At 37.4% G+C, this 24,144-nt stretch overlaps 1 protein-coding gene across 3 annotated transcripts in view; it reads right to left on the bottom strand.

Annotated features, from left to right (window-relative positions):
- Adarb2 (adenosine deaminase RNA specific B2 (inactive)) overlaps positions 1-23,834 on the bottom strand; it is a 527,020-nt gene extending 503,186 nt beyond the window's left edge. For all 3 annotated transcript variants that reach the window (XM_057788090.1, XM_057788091.1, XM_057788092.1), the window contains exon 1: positions 23,423-23,834. In XM_057788090.1, coding sequence (XP_057644073.1) covers positions 23,423-23,525 — 103 coding nt within the window. In that variant the 5' untranslated portion in view covers positions 23,526-23,834. The remainder of the gene's footprint in view (positions 1-23,422) is intronic.
- Positions 23,835-24,144: the final 310 nt, after the last annotated feature.

Here is a 24,144-nt window from a genome sequence, read left to right as displayed (position 1 = left end):
AATCAACTCCAGGTATATGTGATCTCAGACCTGCTTAATATGCAAGTCACCAGCTTCCATCAATAACATTCCAGTCTCTGCACTCCCAGAACAATGCTCAGCTTTTGTATTTTAACTTGCATCCAAGGCTCACGTTTAGAGAAATACAAGGTTTGTGAAGCATGGGGATTGTGTTCTGTGCATTTGTGGAGATGCTAAACATTTGTTTTCAATCTGTCTCATAGCAAAGAATACATTGAAATCTATTTTGATTACATTGTAAAGTTATATTTCTCTTTTTCATAATCATATACTTTGTTCCTTGGAAAGTTCATTTTTTAAACTTTTATTGATTCTTAGTGGATTTCACATCATGCATTCTGATGCCACTCATCTACCCTCTACCCTTGCAACCCCCTCCCCAAACAAATCTGAATTTAAAAGAAAAACCAAAACATTTTTATTAGCCTATTTTTCATGTATCCTCAGTACATTCAGGGTATCAGAGGCAAATGTAGCCTTTAGTTGCTTCCCAATTTGGGACTCTCATCTTCTTGCCTTCCTTTCGTTTAATGCAACATTCATACCAACCTGTTTAAATGGAGAAAAAATTCCACAGAACCAACTGTTTTTACATGCATTTGATACGTAATCTTTTTGACAAACAATTACTGAAACAAAAATCTTGTGTTGGGCTTTGTCTTTAATTAGCATATGTAGTGAAATGGAGTGATGATTGATTTGACTGTCAGTATGATTGCTTAAAGAAATGTCTAGGGAATGACTGGAGCATGGATTTTTGTATGTCTTTGAGGGAGGGTCAAAAGGAGACTAACTGATGAGATTAAGGATGTCCCCGCCATGTGGGTAGAAGTGTCTCATGGTTTGGGTTCTGGGACTGAATGAAGGTAGGAAAAAAAAATCAAGCCAAGTATTGGCATTTTACTTTTTCTGCTTCCTTGCTTACTGATGTGTGAGTTCACTGAACTGTGAGCCAATATAATTCTTTCTCACTGAAGTCCTTTCTTTTTGGTAATGAGAAAAAGAGCTAATGAAGTTATCAAAGGATCAGTTTCTGAGTTTTTGGAAATACCAATGTGAGATATCTTGGATGCTTCTAGTTAGAGGTCATCAAAAATTAAGGCATCTGTCATTTTAAATATACAGTGAACACAATCCACTCAGTCTTCCCCATTTCTTTGATAAAAATAATTTTAAAATTTTAACCCAATGTGTGACTTAAGAGGGAATAATGCACTGAGAAACTTTATTTTTTAAGTCAGTCCTCATTTGAATGAGGGAAGAGATTAATTAAAGAGCCTAAATTTCAAGCTCATGGGTTTTGCCTTTCTCAGTTTGAAGAGATCTAAACAGAATGAATAAACTCAATGATTCAACAGAGCAATTAATCCATCATTATCAAGACTCTGTAGACATAATATCACTTTGAATACAGGTGGTAACAAAGAGAGAAAAATAAACTAAATTATTGCAGGAGGTGAAATCATACTGAATAGTTTAAGATCAGATAAAAGAAACATTCATGGTGATATAATTTAATCCAAAATGGACAGTGTCAAAACACAGACATTAAAACTAATGTATCAACTTACTTTCAATTTACTCATGCCATTTTAATATAAAAACACATATAATAAATAACCTGGTGTCCCTCCACCTCTAAATAGAATGTGGAATACAATGATCGCACACACACACACACACGTGCATATATATTCATGTGTGCACAAACATACACACTCAGAGTTAATTTTGCAGCATAAATTAACTTCTGCTGCAAGTTTGTTGGCATTTTAGTCATAAGAGCATTTGACATGTTTGTCCTTCATATGCAAGGCTCTCTCATTCGTGGATCCTACTAACTATGCACTTAAAATGTTTGTAAAATTTACATTCCTGCTGAATTTATGCAGAAAACTCCATTTTCATCCCCCAAATAGTTCATTATAACAACTACATACATAGCATTTACAGTGTATTTGTTTTTATAGGTAATCTACACGAGCTTCAAAGTAGACTGGAGGGTTTGCAGAGGTTCTATGAAAATTCTGTTTCACTTTATGCAGAGAACCTGAGTATCTAAAGAGTTCCGACACTAATCCTGTGTAAATATTAAGAGATGGGTGTATGACAATTTTTACACATTGCTACTTTAGCTTTAGAAGCCAACAGCCTGTAGCAGCCAGATGTACAGACTGCCATGTATAAACTCAGTCTAATGTAAATATTGGTGGACTGAAGCCTGCATGTTTCACTGAACTGAGCTTTGGGTCTCAGGCCCACATAATTTTCTCTTCAGCCCACCCTCAGGTATCTTTGTCCTAGTTCTCAGCTGGGGGGGGGGGCTCCCAGGCAAGAACCTAAAGAAACCAACTCTCTCTACTTGTTCAGGGGCATGAAGAACCTTCATATTTTCATTTCTGGGGATGGGGTTTGGCAATCCTGGGTTTATTAGACATAAAATGTCACTACAGAAAAAGTCAAACCACAGAAAACCTACCTGTGAGTATTTATGTAAAACAGTTTCATAAGTAAAGTTTGAACAGATGGAGAGAGCCATTTCAGTTAATGTGTATGTAATGGAGTTTATGTATTCTTCTGAGAGCGAACCTCCCTTTGTTATCTGGTGGGCACACAGTCTGTATTTGAGCATGGGCTCAATGACTTTACCTCTCTTCTTCAGGGTGGCATACCAAGAGTCAGTCACAACACACTGAGTTCAAATGTCCTGTTTGACCACTCTGCATCTGGATTTGTCTCTTTAATCTACTCCTCATTTGTTTGCTAACTACATCTGAAACAGGACACATACATTTACCTACATGTGTTTACTGAGGGCTTCATTTTTATTTTAGCCTTATATTGCCTGCATAAAATGAGAACAAACTTAATCTAGGAAACATAATCATTAAGCTTATTGTTTATGCATCAAAGTAGATGAAAATATACTGTATGCAAGCACCAGAGACACAAGGTAATGTGAGGGTGGGGTGGGGTGATTCATTTTAAATTTAAATGCACATTAAACAAAATATCTATTTAAATCTGATAGACACATGGTGGTTGACTTTAGATGCCAGTTTTTTTCTGAATGGATAACATGCTTTCTTTCAATTGAAAACTATTAGCTGAATTGAGTATAACCGCATTGGATGCATCTCTACTTGTCTTTTGTATGGTATGTGTGTATGTGTGTGTGTGAGTGTGATAAGTACATTTTATAGCATATTTATTTCCTTTTTTATTTATTACCTGAGTTAAAGATTTTAAACATTTAACTCTGATCTTTATTGCTTGTATTACTTAAGTGAACAGTGATTAATAATTATTTTGTAACTCAGTAATCATATTATAATGAATGATATCTGAAAAGGAAGATGTTTGTGTATATTAATTTAGTTCAACAATCTATAAGATTTCCTTTAATCTATATGTCAAAAAATTGTATGACTGATGCTACCTGGGTAGAGAAAGCACAGGGAAGGTATACATAAATTGTGCATACTTGAATGCATACACAGGCATAAGGACAAACACAAACATATACATCCACTCCACATATTACTGTTAAGGCAATGTGAACTTGGTTGATATTCTTCAGAATCTTCTTGGAAAGAGAAGTATAAAACTCTCCCCACAAAGTCCCTTTTATTATGACTCTATGTGACAGCTGTTAGTAACATATTGCTTTCAAGACAGTTGTTTGAAAATCAACATGGAGAAGTCATCATACAAATCTCTTAAGTGACAATTCTATTGCCCAGAGATTATCCTTTCCTGAGTTTTGTGTTTTCTTGAAAAATATCCTTTCATGAGTCTGTGCTTTACTGGTAGTCTCCTGCATATATGTGTTCAATCACACACTGTTGTAAGGAGCTTGCTTGTTGGTTTCTGGCTGCCTGGCCCCGAAATAATCACATAGAAACTGTATTAATTAAGTCACTGCTTGGACTATTACCTCTAACTTCTTAATTGCTAAGTCTTACATCTTAATTTAACCCATCTCCATTAATCTGTGCATCACCATGAGGTCGTGGTCTATCAGCAAAGTTTCCACAGTCTTGTCTCCAGGAGCGGCTCCATGGCTTCTCTCTAACTCCACCTTCTTCCTCCCAGCATTAACTCTAGTTTTCCCTACCTACCTCTATTCCCTGCAAAGGCCCAAGACAATTTCTTTATTAATCAGTGGTAATCACAGCATACAGAAGAAATTCCCACATCACCTCCCCTTTCTGTTTAAATAAAAGTTTTTAACTTTAACATAGTAAAATTACAAATAACAAAACAGGTATCAAGCAAGACTTACAGTTACAATATTTATATATCCCCTATCTTTTATCATAACTAAGGAAAACTATAACTATAAATTCTTCAATTCCATTAAAAACTCCAGAAGGATATAATATTATCTAAGTAAATAGGAAGTACATTGTAAGAAACTTCCAAAACTTTAGAATTGACAGACACTTCTCACTGCCTGAACATTCACCCAAAGTTCTTCAGAACTGTTGGGGCATCTATCTTCAGCCCAAAGGCCCATAGCATCTGGCACACTTTCCCATGAAGCATGAAATTTCAAAGACAGTTCCACCTATATTGGCAGTTTTCAGTCACTTTTTTTCTCCAGAATGTCTGGCAGACTCTTTCATTAAACAGGAACCCTGAAGGACCGTATCACCTTTAGGCAAGTTCATCAGCCATTTCTTTGTGGGTCTGCATATCCAGTTCATCAAGCAGTCCAGGCAAGAGCAGTTTCTTGCCTAAATGGCTAACAAAATCCACAGGGAGCCTCTTAGATGCCCATCTTCCTCTTGAAGTAATTGGTGCTGCCAGAAGCATATGTGTCTCACTGTCATGAAAAGTCCTAACTTCTTAAACATTTTAAATGCCATATTCTGTAGTCTTTGACAGGTTTGAAGAATGTCTATTCATCTGAAATGTATCTATGTACACCTAGCTAACCTAATTAATGTGACTATAAGCTTGACTATTATAGATGATTATCTATTAACTTATATTTCCCAATTATACATTACATTTTCAAATGAGCGAACAAACACAATACCTTAGTCAGGAGCAGAAATGTGTATATATATATATATATATATATATATATATATAACAAAATTGACATTAAATTTGTATTAATAAACCAAGATCCATAACCAATGCAAATCTCTATAGAATATTCCCCTTTAAATGTAAAGAAACATTTATAAACCATATTTGGGAATATGGGTGTACTTCTTCTCCAATCTTCTTTTTGCTGTTTATTGGGCAAAGTAATTTTTGGGGGGTGTTCAAGACAACCTTTCACAGGGGTCTTGGTCCATCAAACCACATTAGCCTGGAATGAATCCACAGGTTCTCATCCTCTGTGGAAACAAAAGAAGAACCTCTTTTCCAAAGCAACATGTCTTTAGATCCAATTTTTGAAGTCAAGAAACCTTTAAAACATATATGTTGGTTTAGCTTAGCAGCCCATACAATAAAATGTCTCTCTGTACTTAGCTCCTTCACATTCAAAAAACTCAAAAAACCAATAATATACATAATCCAAACTCTCTGTATATTTTTATTCTTTACAGGTCTTATTTTTTTTACTCCTTTTAATCTGACTGTCTATACTCTGTTTCTTTAAAGACTTTGTTTTATTTTTTAAAAAATGATTTACTTCTTTTTACAACTCTCTATACTCATTTTCTTCTCTCTCCCAAGCCTACAAACATTTATCCAACACTGTGACCCATTTAGAGGTCTTTTATGACTGAATCTATCCTATTGTGTATCTGTAATTTTTTACTGTCCAGGAGTGCTTTTTAAAATGCTAAGAGTTTCTTAAAAACTTAAACAGTGCCATTTCTAGGGCAAACATGGCACTGCCTGCTTGCTCTGCCCAGTCTACCATGTGGAGTTGCTCCCTGCCTCCGAGAGCCATGTACACTGCCTCATCTCTAGGCACAGAACTAGTTCATGTTGCCACCAAGCAAGCCATAGCACATTGCTCACATAACCCATTCAAATGCTCCATAGCTGGACCTCCAGAAAGAGTCAGAGTTCATACTGGCAGCACGGTCCAGAAAGCCAGTATTTCAAAACCACGGCTTTTTTTCTGTTACTGCTGAATCAGGAAAACCTCTCTTAAAGAAGCCATGGCTCTGCTTGCTTATAGCAAACTGAGCCCACCCAAGAAAATGCCACTACCAAACCATGCTTAACTCTTCTTTTGTGTCTAAAATTCCTTTCTAAGCTTTCTCAGGTATCACATGGAGTTAGTCCACCAGATTGCACATGAACACAACAGAGCCTTCTTTTGTGTAGTTGTCTGTGAGTGGGTGTGGAGACCAGATGTTAATGTGGAGTATTTTCTCTATCACTCTCCACCGTGTGTGCGTGCATGTGAATGCGAGTGTCTGTGGGGGGCTGGTGTGTGTGTATGTGTGTGTGTGTGTGGGGGGGGTTATGTGTTTGTAAAGGTCTTTCACTGAACCTACAGCTCACTGACTTACTATACTGGCTGGTCAGTGATCTGCAAGGAGCTTGCTCTCACCTGCTCAGCACATACATCGATATCCACATTGGCTTTTTTTGTGGGTTTTGGGGATCTGAACTTATGCCCTCATGTTTATGTGGCAAACACAATTCAATTCATTTTCTCATCTAGTTTTCTGAACAGTTACTTCCTGTCTCTTGGTCTCACTTCCCTTATCCATAAAACAAAAATGTTGCTTAGCTATTCATGTTTTAAATTTCTTTTTACATCAAAGGGAAGAAAAATCATGAGACTAACTCTGTTTGTTGGAGGAAAAAAGTCATCACAAGGAAAGACAACTTTACCCTCTTTTCGGGAATGTTGTCAATTCCCACCACTGTTAACTAGAACTAGGAGAACTTCAGAGAAGTCAGGGAGATGAGAAAACAAGACAGAAAAAGATAAAATTCACAACCCATGCATCACACCATTGGGTAGCCATGGATATGACAAAAACAATAAAGGAAAATGTTCTGGACACTAAATGGATCTGCTATTAATTCAGTTCTACAAAGATTTCACATCCCTGAAGATATTATAGTTTATCTATGAGCAATTTTAAAGTGATGAAAACAGTACTTATGAATTTGCAGAGGTAGAGGTATTGTTTCTGGAAAGGATTCTGATAACATAATCTAGCTTTACTGTCTAGGAAATGTATCCAAAGTGACAGAAATGTATTATTCTGGTTGCTAGGGATAAAGTACTACATGAGCCATGGTTCTCTAGACCTAGAAGAACAAAACTGATAAAAAATGATTGATTAGAGTGGCTCACAGGCTGCAGTCCAGCTAGTTTAACAATGGATGTCTACCAATAGAAAGCCCACAAATCCAGTATTTAGTTCATGAGGCTCGATGCCACAGCTGGTCTTCAGCTGATGCTGGAACCCTGAAGAAATATGCTCTAATGCTGGTGAAGGAATGCATTCCAGTGAGAGCAAGGTCAGCAGGCAAACTGCAAGAACTTCCTCCTTCCACGTCTTTCATATAGGCTGCTAACATAAGGTGTGGCACAGATTAAAGGTAGATCTTCCCACCGCAAACATTCACTTTAAAGGTGGAACATCCCATTTTCAAGTTATTTAATTAAGAAAACAATCGTGTACAATAAAAGAATTTCTGGAGGCATCAGAATACCTGACTTCAAACTCTACTACAGAGCTATAGAACTGAAAACAGCCTGGTATTGACATAAAAGGAACAATGGAACTGAATCAAAAACCCAGATATTAATCCATATACCTTTGAATACCTGATTTATGACAAAGAAGCAAAAAACATCAAATAGAAAAAAAGAAAGCATATTTATCAAATGGTGATGGTATAACTGAATATCAACATGTAGAAGAATGAAGATAGACCCATATCTATCACCATGCACAAAGCTCAAGTCCAAATGGATCAAAGACCTCAACATAAAGCCAACCACACTGAACCTTATAGAAGAGAAAGTGGGAAGTACACTTGAATGCACTGGCACAGGAGACCACTTCCTAAATATAACCCAGCTGCACAGACACTGAGAGAAACAATTAATAAATGGGACCTCTTGAAACTGAAAAGCTTCTGTAAAGCAAAGGACATGGTCAACAAGACAAAACGACAGCCTACAGAATGGAAAAAATTTTTCACCAACCCCACATCAGACAGAAGTCTGGTCTCCAAAATATACAAACAACTCAAGAAATTGGTCATCAAAAAAACTAATAATCCAATAAAAATAAAATGGTGTACAGACCTAAACAGAGAACTCTCAACAGAGGAATCTAAAATGGCTGAAAGACACTTAAGGAAATGTTCAACATTCTTAGTCAAAATACAAATCAAAACAAGTCTGAGATTCCATTATAAACCTGTAAGAATGGCCAAGATCAAAAGCACCAATGACAACTTATGCTGGAGAGGTTGTGGAGTAATGGGAACACTCCTGCATTGCTGGTGGGAATGCAAGCTGGTACAGCTCCTTTGGATGTCAATGTGGCGATTTCTCATAAGATTAGGAAACAACCAACCTCAAGACCCAGTAATACCATTTTTGGGTATATATCCAAAGGATGCTCAATCGTGCCATAAGGACATGTGATCAATTATGTTTATAGCAGTGTTGTTTGTCATATTCAGAACCTGGAAACAACTTGAATGCCCTTCGATCAAAGAATAAATAAGGAAAATGTGGTACATTCACACAATGGAGTACTACACAGCAGAAAAAATAACAACATCTTGAATTTTGCAGACAAATGGATGGAGCTAGAAAACATCATTTTGAGTGAGGTAACCCAGACCCAGAAAGACAATTATCACATGCACTCACTCATAAGTGGTTTTTAAACATAAAACAAAAATAAAAAAAAGCCTACAAATCAGAATCCCAGAGAACTTAGACAACAAAGAGGACCCTAAGAGAGACATATATAGATCTAATCTACATGCGAAGTAGAAAAAGACAAGATGTCCTGAGTAAACTGGGAGCATGGGAACCTTGTGGGAGGGTTGAAGAGGAGGGGAGAGACAGGGAAGGGAGCAGAGAAAAATGTAGAGCTCAATAAAAATCAACAAAAATATTATATATTAAAAAGGAAGATCACAAACAGGTCTATAAAAAAGTTTAAAAAATAAAAAAAAATTAAAAAAAAAGAAACCCCCTTGACAGGTGTACCTAGTTACTTGGGATTTAGTTAATTCTAGATAAAGTCAAGTTGACAACAAAGAATACCAGTAAAAAGTAACTTAGTCTCAGAATATTTAGGAGATCTAACATGTCATGCTCAGTTTGTTTCATTTGGAAACAGGGTGTTTGAAGAGTAAATTACTCAACACATACATCATGCAATTATACTTCAAAGCCTACTGCTCATCAGAGGCAACTGTTCCATGGCTGAGAGGAATTTCTAGATATTAGAGTAGACAACATAATTTAGGATTAAAACTATGTACACATATATGTTGCACCAAGAATCATTTGCTTTATGTTATGATTTCTATGATTATAATTACGTTTATGCCAAGATCTTGACATGCTAATTATTTTTTTAAATTCCAAAAGCTGTTATCTGGTCTTTTGTGTAGAATGATGCAATGTCACTACCAGTTGAAAGCCTCTTTGACTTTGAAACAGCATATCTTCGGCCAGTTCATGGTCATCCTCACATGTTAAGTATATGAAATCCTTGCAATGATCTTCTTATGATATGTTACCTCCAAGATGATGAGCGTGGACAGCACTAAGCTTCTTCCTGTAGACTGCAATGTGATGACCTGACGAAGGTCATGAGACAGTAGCAGCATGCTGTGAGGCCTCTTTTCTGTGCTTGGTCTTAGTGTGTCACTTGTTTCTACTAGTTCTTTGAAAAGCTTGGGGTCATATGAAATAATAAAAGAATTAGATGAGATATATTCCCTGTTCAAAGTATGGGACCCTGGAATTGTAGAGGTTACTCAATATTTAATAGTCTTGATCTTCTTGAAGATGATCTGGGTTTGTTTCCCAGTCCCTACATTTGGAGGCTCACAATCATCTGCAACTCTGGTTCCAGGGTATTCAACACCCTCTTCTGGTCTCCATAGGCACCTGCATACACTCCCCATATACCTCCAACCTCCCCTCCCCCACGTATATAAAAGTGGGGGACTCTAGCCCTTTTGGTCCACTGTGGGAGAGCAGTACTTAACCAGGAGAGTGGTAGCAGAACTTTTGATAAATCATAGTATCACCCATGAGACTGAAGACAGTCATGATGCCTGAAGTGTCACTTCCTAAACATGTGGCCTCAAGCACATGTCTTCTTCATCTCTACGTATTTCAGCACTTTCTCTGCAAAATGAAAATAACTCACATCACTACTTTATAGTATCACCAGGAGGATTAAATCAGATAGCCTGAGCTCAGGACAACGTGTTAGACAAATATTAGATGTTTGGGCTGTCTAAAACCAAATGGTACCTTGCTGATTGTATTGACTAATGCAATGAATCTTCATATTAATGGTTAAAAAAACCTCAACATTTTAGAATCCAGGCTCCCTTATATTGTGTTTCTCTAAGGCAAGTTTAACAGTTTTAGCATAAATGTATCTGATTCTCCTGCTCCCCTCTCTTTCTCTCTCTCTCTTTTGTGTGTGTGTTTCCCAACCACATTTTGTAGGAATGTCTGTGGAGGTCAGAAGTCAGCCTTTGATTCTTTAAAGCTGGAGTTAAAGGGACTGTGGGTCATCTAAGTGGGTTCTGAGAACCGAAGTCAGGTTCTCTGCAATATCAGCAATAACTCTTAACTATGGAGTCATCTTTCTTATATTTCTTATACTTTTATTGTGTTAGGAGTAAGCTGAAAAATCTATAGTTCAGATATAAATCCATAGATTTTTGCCTATTATTTTATTACTTATGCTCTTTGTTTTCAGATTATTTTTTCTATTTCCTGTTATTATAAGTCACGGTCTGGCTCTTTCCTTTCTGCCACCACCATGCCATCCAGACTGAGGAAGACCCGGAAACTCAGGGGCCACGTGAGCCACGGCCATGGCCACATCGGTAAACACTGCAAACATCCAGGAGGACGCGGGAACGCTGGAGGCATCATCGCAGGATCAACTTCGACCAATATCATCCAGGTTACTTCGGGAAAGTTGATATGAGGCATTACCACTTAAAGAGGAACCAGAGCTTCTGCCCGACTGTCACCCTGAATAAACGGTGGACGCTGGTCAGTGAGCAGACCCGGGTTAACGCTGCCAAGATCAAGACTGGAGTTGCTCCCATCACTGATGTCGTGCAATCGAGCTACTACAAAGTTCTGGGGAAGGGAAAGCTCTCTAAGCAGTCTGTTATCGTGAAAGCCAAATTTTTCAGCAGAAGAGCTGAAGAGAATTTAATGGATGTTGGAGGTGTCTGTGTTCTGGTGGCTTGAAGCCACTCAAAGAGGCCAATTAAATGCTAACATTTAAAAAAAAAAAGTTGTGGTCTGTTTTTGCAATGAGCTAAGACTAGGACATCATTCTTTCTTGCAACATTACATTATGACAAATCACGAACTATTATATCAGAGTCATACAGAAGACATTTTAGTGAGTGCTATGGATCCACGATCCAGGAGGGATAGACCCAGGATAGCTCAAAGACAGAATGGTTTTCCAGGGCAGCACCAGAAGGGAGGAATGGAAGGGAGAAAAGTACTTTCAGTATGGAAGAGAATCTCAGGGTGTTGGTGCGTGAAACTTGTAATGTTCTCAGTTACAGGTGTGTTTGACACTGGTGATAAGAACTCTGACATAAAGTATTCCTTCATAGCAGAGGGACAGGAGTCAAGTCTTCCTGAGACTGCTGAAAGAACAACCCAGCTAGAAGTTGGACCAAGTGTGAGAAAATCGAGGACGATTTGCTGAAAGATACCAGATTTAATATGCCATGCTTCCAAACTGAAGAGGCATTGGTGCTAATATCTAAATCATGGACAATGTATAATTTAGTCAGATAAATATATACAAATAGCAAATGACCCTCAATTCTTTGTTTTATTTCAATTTAATCACTTTACACTTTTAACTTCTATGATGCTCAAGTTTTAAAAATGCAAGAACAAGTGGAAATCAATATCCAGATGTATCTACTGCAGCCAGTATCTTTGTAGCTACAAATCACAGGTCAATAGCTTAAGATCTACTAAAGAATTTTGTCATCTGATACTATATTTTGGGAGTGAATTCTATACATGTCTCCTGCTTGTACAGAGAAAGAGACAATAGATTATAGACAGGTAGGTGAGTGGCAGGCATATAAGATAAAAGCAAGCCATTTAGTTAGAAACTGAGGGTAGATTTAGTGACTTTCATTTTTTTTTGTCACAATCTATCTCATATTGACAATATTGAGTGGAACGGGAGGGAGTGCCGACATCTTTACTGATGATATAGATGAACTGTACTTAAATTGCATTAGACAGATGGGTGTGCATCCCACATTCCATGACCTCCAGGCAGAGCTATCCTGTCCTTGGTCACAAAAATTGCTAGTGTATTTTACAAGCAGGCGACAGCAATTTAAGTTACTCTCTTTGTTTTGGTGCCAGGATTTTGTGTTATACAGTGGTTAGTGCACAAGTTCATTTTCAGCTCAAATGGTGGGCTAACAACCGGCTGATGCCTGAATCATTTTGGGAGAAAGAAATTGAATCACTTGTTCCAGGCAAGGGATGCAGTAGTGTAGCTGTATATCTAGGAGCATCTAGAAGTAGGGACCACCCCCTTACAGAGATGACAGGTGCTCAGGCTGGAAGCAGGATAAACGAAGCAGAGAAGAGAAAACCTGGCATGGCAGCAAAGGCACTGGTCTAAGAACACTGGCTCTGGGAGAAAGACTTCAGGTTATTTTAGTTTTGTTGGGTCTGATGGCTTCATTTCATTTCTTACATGGAAAATACTGATGAGCAATGAGCATGCCAATCATCCAGAGACTAATTCAGCAAACAATAGAAATGAGCAGCCCACGTTTTCTGAAAAGGGAGTTTTGTAAAATATCTCTTCCAAGTAAATGTCAGAGAAGGCAGAAGACATTGAGATCTGATTTCTGGGATTCTGAGCAGTTTTCAGAGCTTACATTGTTTAATCTCTACTGTTTATTACTTGACTAACAAATAAAAGGGTCTACCAAATGGTTGGTGGATGGATAGACTCCAGAGTTATGTAACTCTTCTGTAGAAATAAAGGAGACAGAACGTTTTATAAATAATTCTACAGCAAATATTTATTGATAATGGACAATGCTATCACTGTGTTAATTCCAGAGAATACAAAGGAGCACTCCAGGATATCCATTTTGAAGGATGACAAAGAAGAGTGTAGCAACATCCACATTCTTTCACACACCTGAGATCTGAAGAGTCTATTTTTTCCCTAGATTACATTGTCCCAAAGATGTATGCTGGTTGCTGTTTTTATAACCCTTCTTGATTTTCCCTTCCCATAGCTGCCATAGTTCACACGATCTATATATAATCTTAGTAGAAAGTCTTCTGTTTTCTGATTATTTCTTTTTTTAAAAAAGTCCTTTTAAGACTATGTTTTAATTAAAATAGAATTACAACACTTTTCATGTTCCCTTTCCTACCTCTAGCCTCACCCAGATAGCCTCTCTGAGAACATTCCACCCACCACGACTTATTTCAAAATTGACATATTTTTTCATAGTGAGTTTCAAAAAATTTAAAGGTTATTTTGTCTACGTGTATGCCTGTGTACCACACATGTGAGTGTCTTTGGAAGCCAGAAAACATTGTTGGATCCCCTCAGACTTGAGTCACAGATGGCTCTGAGGGGCCATGTAGGTGCTGAGAATTGAACTCAGGTCCTGTGGATAACAAGCAGGTAGTACTCTTCACTGCGGAGCCAACCCTGAAGCTCCTCCTAGTGAATGGACATCGTTTATGTTTTGACACCGTAGAAAGAGTGGCAATGTTATATCTTAATAGCTTAGTTTTATAAGGAACTTTTATTTTAAATAATAAAAGAAATACAAGCTATACTTAATTTCATAAAAGTAACTCATTCCACTTAGTGGCTTTTGTTTTAAACAAATCATTGTTTATGTTCATTGTGAATGGGACTGTAATATATGAGGATAGTTTAATATAAGTTTAAAGTATATGTTGAGCATATTCTTTTTAAAAAATCACAAGACCCAATGTTACATGCAGTCATAGTAGGTTATTATTACTCCCTGCTGTCATTTTTAACAGCCAGATTTGTATTTTTATATGGAATATAAGCTTACAGAAGAGCACTGTATCGGCTTCATTTTATTGGGTCTTGGTAGCATCTATATTATATAAAATATACTAAGAAATACTGCTATGCATACACATTAATAAGTAAGTAGATTAGTAAAAATTATCAAATACAGTTCTTGTCTGCATATTCATACTTGTTTAAGGCAAAATTTAGCAGTTCTACAAGCAGCAGAATGAGATGGGTTGGCTCATATTTTTAAATCATGTATCTTTGTGTAATGAAAGCTACACAAAATAAAAGGGAAGAGGGAAGAACTTTAATCATGCTTAGGAAAAGATACTATAACTTATCCCCTCCATTTATTTGTCTTTGGTTTGTGAGTTCTTTGTCCTTTATTAAATCCTTTGTACAAGAGTGTTTCTTTATGATGTAAGAAGATGGATTACTTTTTATTAGTAGCAAAGACAAGAAGATTTATTTTACTTCATGTGAAATATGAGCAAGGAGAAATTTTAATTGTTGATCCCCTGTAACTTTTGCAATTAAACAATTAATGTTTTCCTCAGAATTATGAAGTATAACCACAAACCACTATCATTTTCCCACCATTTCTCAACGTGTTTACGCTCTCAGATACAGCTAAGGTATTTTTATTGTGGTATATTCTTTCTTTAAAAATTTATAATAGATAACTACTATTTCAGAGTTGACGAATCTTTTAACATTTTAAGATTCAATATTTCAATAGCTACTTATTGCATTTTAAATCTTGAGCCTGGCATTTCTCTATGCCACATGCATATATTAGCAGTCTACACAAAGCACACAAGCACACAATTTAATGACTTGAATTCCATTCATTAGCTACACACAAAAGCCACATCATGATTCAATTTTCATGCAATGAAAAAGTGGATTTAAAACTCTGCTGATTACATGAAATGATATGCACGCACACTTAAATTTGTTAGCCTTAATAATAAAGGACTTTTCTTCCTATGTGCTTAGTGAGTAAAAGTATACCTCTCAATTTCATTTAGTACTCAGAGTCTACCCATTTGCTAAACCCCAGACTGGAACTGTATATTGATATTGGAGGAGTGCATTACCACACAGCAAAGCTTCTTTCAAGCATGGTATTATTTGCTGTGTGTGTGTTTGAAGGGCTGTCAAAGTTAGCTCGGTTATTGTCTCAGAGTTCTCAAATGTTTGTGCTATCCTATTATTTTACCTAGATATCTAATAAGTGATTTTTGAATTATGATCCTTTATCGAGGAGAAAATTTGAGATATATAATTATTTAAGTTTAAAAATATTAATTTGACCACATTCACTGGCTTTAAAAATCACTTTCTGTTAGAGTTCTGGTAGAACATTGATGATTGCTTGTCCTTCGGATTCCGACTATAGTAATTATTTAGGGGCTCAGCACAGATAAATGTTTCAATGTTTTTTGTTCACCTAAGGATTAAGAGAAAGTATTGTTTTTCAGTAATTTATTTACCCATTCCTCAAATTTATAAAATAGAGTTTAAGAAACAGTTGTGTGCATATATTCTAAACAGCTAATATTTGGGCTCTTAACCTTCAACACAGCCTAGCATCAAGAGGGTGGGCTTCTCCTTTAAGACCCCAGCTATTTTCACAGCCACGGGCCCAATGTGAACTCAGCAGCTGTTACAGACAGGGATGAGTGAACCCAGCTAGACTTGGGGTTTGAAGGAGGTCAAAATCTATTTTGCTGACGTTTCTGTCATGTTTATTAAATTGCATTCTTCGGAATGCAATTAAATTTTTTAAAAAAATATCGCTTTTACGCTGAAACACACTAGCCAATGTAGTTTGAACAGCACAGTTGATTTTTTTCAAACAATTAAAAAAATCTGAAGCATGAGCGTCCCACTAGCCGATGGTGTGTTTTTAGGAATGTTAGACTCCCCACCTTTGTTTCATCCTGACCCTAAGAAGGAATTTGACCAGATTAGCATTTTCCATTGAAAACAGGTTTTGATGGTGAGAAAAGATGTCCTCACCCATCTGCCCTATTTTAATACCACAGTTGTGAAGACGTATTTGAGAAATCATGTAAGACATTACAAAATGATGAGGCAGTAAGAAACAAGAAGCAAAGATCTCATATCCAATAAACGAAACAGCAAAGGTTAATTAAATCTATAGAATTATCCTACGAACATTATGGGTAAGGTGTTTAAAAGCATCACACACTAATTCATTTCAAAGTGTTATGATGATCATTTCAGCATTAGATTCACTTCACCTACTCAAGACTTCAGAAAAGAGAGTTTAGGAATATATTATGAATAGTTTTGTTCAGTGTATTATTTGAATAGCAAAATAACAGTCACAGATAGAAAACTTGGTCTGTGACGTGAATGATTTTTCTGTTGTCACTGATTAAAAAATGTCCAGTGGTGTGGCTGGCACCTCGTGGTAGTTTGAGTGTCAATGTAAGAAGCAGGTACTTAGACTGAAAACAGCACCTGCAACACTGTATCTCTGTCTTCAGACCTTCCTTTCTCATCGACAGGAGTGTTTGCTTTGCCAAGGTGAGAGAAGGTTTTCAGTGACTATTCAGATTGGAATGAATTAGCAGTTAAGCAAACATGACTGTTCTAATTGTCCTTTACCCCTGCAAGCGGATTGTGAGATCCACCCTCAGGCTCAAGATTTGAAGTAGACAGAGTTTAATAAACACTTTCAGCTCTCAGCTTTAAGATGTTTGAGCATGAGAAGTTGTCTGGGTATTTAGATTGTATTCGCTTTCAATTTTAAAAACAAATATTACTTTTCTTTGTTTATAGGAAGGCTCCGTTTATCAGACCTGGTTTCTTACTCAAGTATAATATCATTTTTATGGCCTTCATATAAACATAAAATTTATATAACCTGTTTGCTATTTTGAAAAATTAAAAGAAACATTAACTATTTGACAGTTTTCTAATTTAGCACAGGTGATAATAAATTCTAATATATTTGCATTTAATAGCACAAAGGGGGCAATTGCTGGCTATTTTCTACCCAGAAGCCAGATGTAAATGGAATTCATTCACAATCAATAAAAGAATAAAATGGAATTATTTTACTGCCTTTCATATTCAATACCTGTAACTAAAATGAAAGATAATTAAATATCCAGCATATATTTAGGGGACCCAGGTGATTCCAATTAACTCTTTATAAAAATATACATAATTCCCCAGAAAAGAAAGTCTGTTGTCTCTGCCAGTGGCCAGATTTATTTCTGAGAAACTAAAATTCCCTTAAAAGGCAAACGAGTCAGCTCCTAAGTGGCTGACGCCTGGATGTGATTCCTGGGAAACTGGATTCGCTCACACATTTTCAGCTGCAGATTTAGAGCTTAGAGCTCCGCTTTAGACTTTACCTACAGCCATCCAGGCAGCCAGACGCGACAGCCCTTGACGTTCTTCCTTCTAAGTGAAATAAAAACAGAGGAAAACCCGAACCACCATCATTAAACACAGATGCCTGGGGACCAAGCTAGCAAGGGACACAAACAGAAGCACAGATCTGTCCTGGAGTTTGCGAAGTCTAAAGACAGCTTTACTCTTGCTTCCCAAGGTCTCTCAAGAGCCTATCCAAAGTATGTGTATTCAAAATTGAAAAGGAACTGTTCCCCCTGATTTATTCTCCTTAAAAAAAAAAAAAAAAAAAAAAAAAAAAAAAAAAAAAAAAAAAAAAAAAAAAAAAACATGTCCATGTCCCTCTATTTGATATTGGCACATTAAGTGAGTTATAATATATTAAGAGCAATAAATAAGCAATTGTAGTTACACAATCAAGAATTTATAGCATATATTCCTCTAAGCAAAGGAAACCATTTAATTGAAGAATAAGGGTTAGTTTAGATTCATGTTATCTACAGACCCCAAGCAGTAAGGATCAGGATTGTGACACCATCAGCTAGGGTGCACTGCTGTGTCTCTTCTATGTTCTCGGGCTTTTATTATTTTCAATTATTTTGTGCTCACATGGAACCCCATACAAATTATTAACATTCAATAGTTAAACTATTTTGTAATGGACATTCATGATTTTCTTTGCTCACTTGGAATTTGATTTCATTTTTTTGTCAAAGTGGTTAAGTGCTTTTAATATCTTGTTCATGATAAGAAAATATGCCCCTTTACAAATCTTGCTTACAAATCATTAGCACACAGATTGGTCACAGCAACATCTGTTTAGAAATAAAGATTATAAATGACCAAGAGTCAAATAATGCTTTTTTTTTTTTCATTCTTAGGGTATTTCTCTACTGCTTTTGTTGTAAAAATACACACTTCTATTTTCTAGAATTTTTCGAAAAAGATACAGACAGGTACCAAATTGATCCAATATTTCTAGTCTTTACTGTTTAGATACAAACACACACATAGCAATACATGCACACACAGACGCATAGGAACATACATATATGCACATATAGGTTTTAAATTAAACACAATGCTTTCAGAACATGTTACCTTTCTGTGTCTCACAAAATACAGTCTCTCGCTCTACATTTCTTTATGTAAGACTATTCTGAGATGGCTCTTTGCAATAACCATATCGCCTTTATTTAGGTAAGAATACACAAATATCATACTTATATTCCAAATTCATGTTCCCTCATCATACCTAATGCCCTTGAAGCAATCTCAAATTACTGTTATTACATGGGTCACTAGAAATCAGAAGCACCAATATAAATTTTTTTTAAAAAAAGAAAGAATGAAAGAAAGAAAAAAAGGAAAACCCCTCATGCAATTAGATCCTGACTAACGGTTGGTTTAATCAATTTGATTTTTATCCCTAAATCCAGTCCTTCCTCTTGAGCTGTCAGCGAGCGAGATAAGAGCCAGTGGTGTAGACAGGCTGTCTTTTACCCGCCGAGATGACAGCCACATGGATTACTAAAGCGTTCAGGGGATAGAGAGCAACACGGCCGCTGCACCCTCATCCAGTGCGCAATCTTTCTATTTCATTAATTTTTCATGGAATTTCATTTCCCAACAAGCCGGCGTCTGCTATCCATCTGCTCCACTTACTATGTCCCCTTTGCCAACTTTTTATTTGCATTTCACAACATTCGCAGGCTGCTCTGCTCCTCACCACCTTGCTGAGATTCCCAATTTACTTTCGTAGATCTGCTTTGTGGGGTTGCTTCCAAAATTCACACCCAGACCCCTAAGGATCTGTACACTGAACCACTCTGGAAGAATAGCTCATTTCAAGACAACTTTTCTGTTGTCAATGCTCCAAAGACTGACACATTATGTGCCAATGCCCAGCTCAGCTGACCAGTCAGATGAGTGTCTGCATACTGCTTAGATACTTCCCCTAAGTCCTTTCCTAGTTGATGGAAGACGGATACACTTTACCCTGTTGTGTGTCCTTCAGTTTACCTTGAGTGGGTATCTGTTTCCAAATAGGTCTGTATTAAAAGAGATTTTTGTTTTAAATTCTCAGTAACTTCATTTATTTTACATATGGGCTGTCTATTTAAATATTTTACTTGAAAAATGGATTTCAGGTCAATGTATAGCTTCTTTGGGGAAAGTATACTAAGAACAACAAGAAAAATAAAAACATGTAAACAACACAGAAAATATATACTATTTTAATCAATGAGACTGTCAAGGTGTATTTATGAGACTCCTCAAATATATTATCCTGAAAGTCTATGGGAAGGGATTAAATTTTAAGTGATTTACTTTTCTGTACTGAACTATTTCAAAACCTACCTGAATGATCTGCTGCTAACAACAATTTAAAAAAAAAACTTTTAATCTTAACCTTTATTTAAGTTAAAATGAATTCTTTTGCAATATTTACTCAATAGTTGCAATATTTTCTAATGAAAGCAGAATTATCCTTCATAAAGCAAGGAATAGATGAAATTGTTTACAATCATGCTGTATAATTCTACCAAGAACTATAAAAATAAAGTGCAATCGCTTTGCTTGCTCCGTGAACGGTTGCAGACAATACTGTATGGTTAATGACGGCAGGTGATAGCCTTCATAACTACCTGACTACCATTGTTTCCCCAAAGTCTCTAATTGACAGCAAAGGAGGATGAACTGCTACAGTCCACACATAAATGGGTTCAGTCCTTACTTTTACACAGGTACAGAAATCAAAAGATTTGCCTGTTCTTCTCAGTGTACTTATATTTCGCTTGTCACTGTCTCATATAAAAGTAAGATTCTCACACTTTCCATTCGTCTAGACAGTGTAAACCACATACAAACAATCCCGAAAAGAAATCCTAACTGAAACAGAAAACCAACAGAAAATACGCAAAGGTGACTAATACAAGGTCTCAACAAAATGTAAAGTAGATGGGGGTAAGGAGATCCCAAAGAATTTTCTTTAAAGTTTATCTGGCAGAGAAGTGTGTGCTTCTGCTCAGTAGTCCCGGAAGTAATATTCTGTGCCTAAGTTTTCCTCCAGTTTTTGATGCTTTAAAGATGTGTACTACTTCCTGAGTGGTAGTGTGACAGAAACCCACCCTGTGAAATAAAGGACCCCATTTCCAAGGTGATGGATTGCATTTGCCGATAATCATTTCCTATCATTACCATAGTTAGGCTGTAGTTAGTGTTTCGGTTCAAAACAGACTGTTGGAACATGGAAAGCATACTGTACCAAAGACACTTTTCAAGGCTATACATGGAAAATAAAAGAACCTTTGACACACAGACCAGCTAAATGCTAGGAGGCACTTTTTAAAGACCTGAAGCTTGGCTGAGAGATGAGCTGGGAACATACATGCACACATGCATTTATCATAGCTACATTTCTTAACTTGCAAGAATAATTTAACAGATTATAATCAGCATCTTCCAAATTTACCTCTCTAGAATTCCTTAACTCTCTCCCATGCATGTCTGGGTTTTCCTGTTGGTCAGGTTTACAATTTGAAGCTGTGCTATTCCATCTTGGTGAAGATACATGATCATTAAGATAAAATTTAAAGACACCATTGCTCTTTATGGAGCAGAAGAAATGTGCATTTATAAGATATTATAAATAAACTTATCCTTTTGAGAGATGTAAAAAATTATTTACTATGTCCTGTAATCGAATATACTAACCTTTATTTTTGTTAACTTTGCTAGTAGAAGCAAATATTTAATAATTTCATTTGTCTATCCTACCACAATAGCTGCTGGCAGGTGCCACCGAAAAGGCCACTTATACACAGGTCCACACACACACAATAGAAATTGGTATATGATTGCCTATTGCCTTTGTTATCAAAATCTGGAGACTTACTATCGTCAAAATTACAAATATAGTCAAATGTACAAATTTTTTCTGTAAAATGTTTTACTTTGGGCTGTCATGGTTCAGTTTCTAGTAAATGAAGACTTTCTCAGATTTTTTTTTTTATTTCCTTCCAGAATGCTTTTAAGTTAGTATGCCTTATACTTCATGGTAAGGCAAATGAAGGGAAATGATGATTTCCTGCGGCTTACATTTCTAGAGACGGTGTTATTGTAAATATTGCTCCATTTGCTTTGTTCTAAATAGTTAAACAGACGATAAAACTATCATTTTTTTTTACTTCTTTTAAAACTGACATTCTTGGTCAAACTGTTGAAAGCTATGGTTTTCTCACTATCCATGCCATTTTTAATAGTACATAGCTTTAGAAGAAATCAGTAAGTCAATTTCAAAACATTTTAAGATAATGAAATGAACGTCAAATACATTTAAGCTGCTTATGAATTCAAGTACAATTATAAAATCAGCCCCCCTGTGAAACCAAACGTTCTGAGACAATCAAAGGCAGGTGTCAGCTCTCCTTCACTCTCAGGGGTCTTTGCATGATCATAAGCAAGGACTGTTTGCTTCTGACGTTTTTGTTTTGTTAATTTGTGTTATTAGAAATCATATTGGATGCAGGGACTGCTAGAAAACACTTGGGAAACCATTGAGCAGAAACTTATCTTAGGCTATAGATATAGATTCTAGAAGGGTTAGTACAACCACCACATCTCACAATGTATTCTGCATGAGAACAGTTTAAAAATTCCATCTCACTTAAGTTGTGTCTGCTCTGCATACCTCTAGGAACACTTTGCAAGCTAAAAGAAAAACAAAATACTTTCCAGATACTGGTAAGAGCACTGAACTTCCACCGACTCACAAAGAGTCAAGTTCCTCTCTGAGAAGAAAGGGACAGCTTTGGGACCATCTTTAAATACATCTGTGGAATGCACACGGGCTAAAGATGCATGCTAGGGCACCGCCTATCACGTTGGAAGAATTGCTAATTTGACACAAACCCTTGTGTGGAATCCCTGCACTTGTGGTGACATTGACTAAGTTCTGAGCCGCCTGTTTCCAACACTGTCAGTAGCAACGCACAGCCCGAGTTTGTCAGCTGCAACCCGCCATCCGGTTGTCCATCCTTTTCTGGTTTGCGAGGCTTAATTTTCTTTCTTTTCCTACCATTAATACACAGCGTTTATTTTATTATTATTATTGTTATTTTTACTGGCAGTAAATTTCTGCAAGGATGTGCCTTGTCCTCTTTGTCTATGCCAGTGTTTACACGACCACGAGATATTTCACTGAGTTAGAAAAAAAAATAAAATAAATAAAAGCCAGTCAATTTGAGAAGGAGATTGCCAGGGCTTTGCCCTCTTTTTCCTCTGAGACAATTTGGATAGGAGGAGCAGGGGCAAGAGCTCATTCCCTCATTTTTATGTGTGTTGGCTTAAGTGAGTGTTTCTTTTGGCACCCTCTAATAATGTCGGCTCCAAGAGTGTCTAAGTGCCAGCCTTGGGTATTCAGTAGGGACGGTGGTACCCAGAATACAAGCATCAGAGAGTGGATGCTCCTCTGCTCTGCCCTCTCAGCTTCCTTCCCAGTGTCTCCTGCCAAACATCTTCCTCTTAGTAGTGGGCTGGCTCGCTGTGCCGTTCGGGCTTGAGGAAAGACCCCTACCTATTTACAAAAAAATTTGAACTCGCAAGTGCCCTACTGAGTGTGGACATCCCAGAAACATCATAAAGTAAAGACGACAAGCGGAAACCTACAAGCGGCCACCGAGACGCAGGAAGGACAAGGGGAGAGAAGGGGGAGAGTGGCAGCGGGCACCAGAGCGCACGCACCGAGAGCGAGAGCTTCTTACCTTTCCTCTTGGACCTCCTCCTTCTTCTCCTCTTGGATTTGCATTTGAGTTGACTGCTTAGCCCTCCAGATCCTCTGCCGCTGCTCCCCAGGACAGATGCCATGCCAGTTGGGAGACTTAGAGAGGAGCCGGTCCTTATTCAGTTTCGCCTTTCTTATTCTTGCTGCGGTGGCTGCTGCGGTGAGTATTTCTGGCTTTCCAAATCAAGTAGCAGGCTCACTTTTTAGGACTGGGAATGCTAGCAAGCACCTTCTCTTTAATTGCCGCGTCCCCTGGTTCTGGAGCTGCTGAAAGCCTCCGTTGTGCGCTGGAAAGCTGAGCCCTTCCGTAGGCAGAAAGCTCTGGGAAAGATTCTCCCGCGCGTCCTGAGCGCCCCGGAGCTCTTTTCTCCTCCTCTGGGCTCCCAAAGCAGGGCTGCTACTTTTGCGCCTCTGCGAGTTGTTTGGCACCATCCACTTTAAAGCCAATCACGCAGGGAGCTCGTCTATTTGCTGCCGCAAAGTCTAATTAGATCCAATCACAACTGTCTTCTGGCTCTGACATCAGCAGCACCAGCTCCACCGCCTCTGGTAGCTTGCAAACTCAGCTCCCATTTGGACGGATGGAGCCGCCCAGGGCAAGCTGGAAGGAGAGAGGCTTCAGAGAAAGCCACAACCACACCGAACTGGTTTTACTGGGAGAAGTCCAACGATGCGATTTCGGGGAAGGTGACTATGCTGGGA

Source organism: Chionomys nivalis, chromosome 13, assembly GCF_950005125.1.
Source record: "Chionomys nivalis chromosome 13, mChiNiv1.1, whole genome shotgun sequence".
Taxonomy (NCBI): domain Eukaryota; kingdom Metazoa; phylum Chordata; class Mammalia; order Rodentia; family Cricetidae; genus Chionomys; species Chionomys nivalis.
The sequence above is the reverse complement of the archived record's forward strand: the minus strand, read 5'-3'. Positions and strand labels throughout refer to the sequence as shown.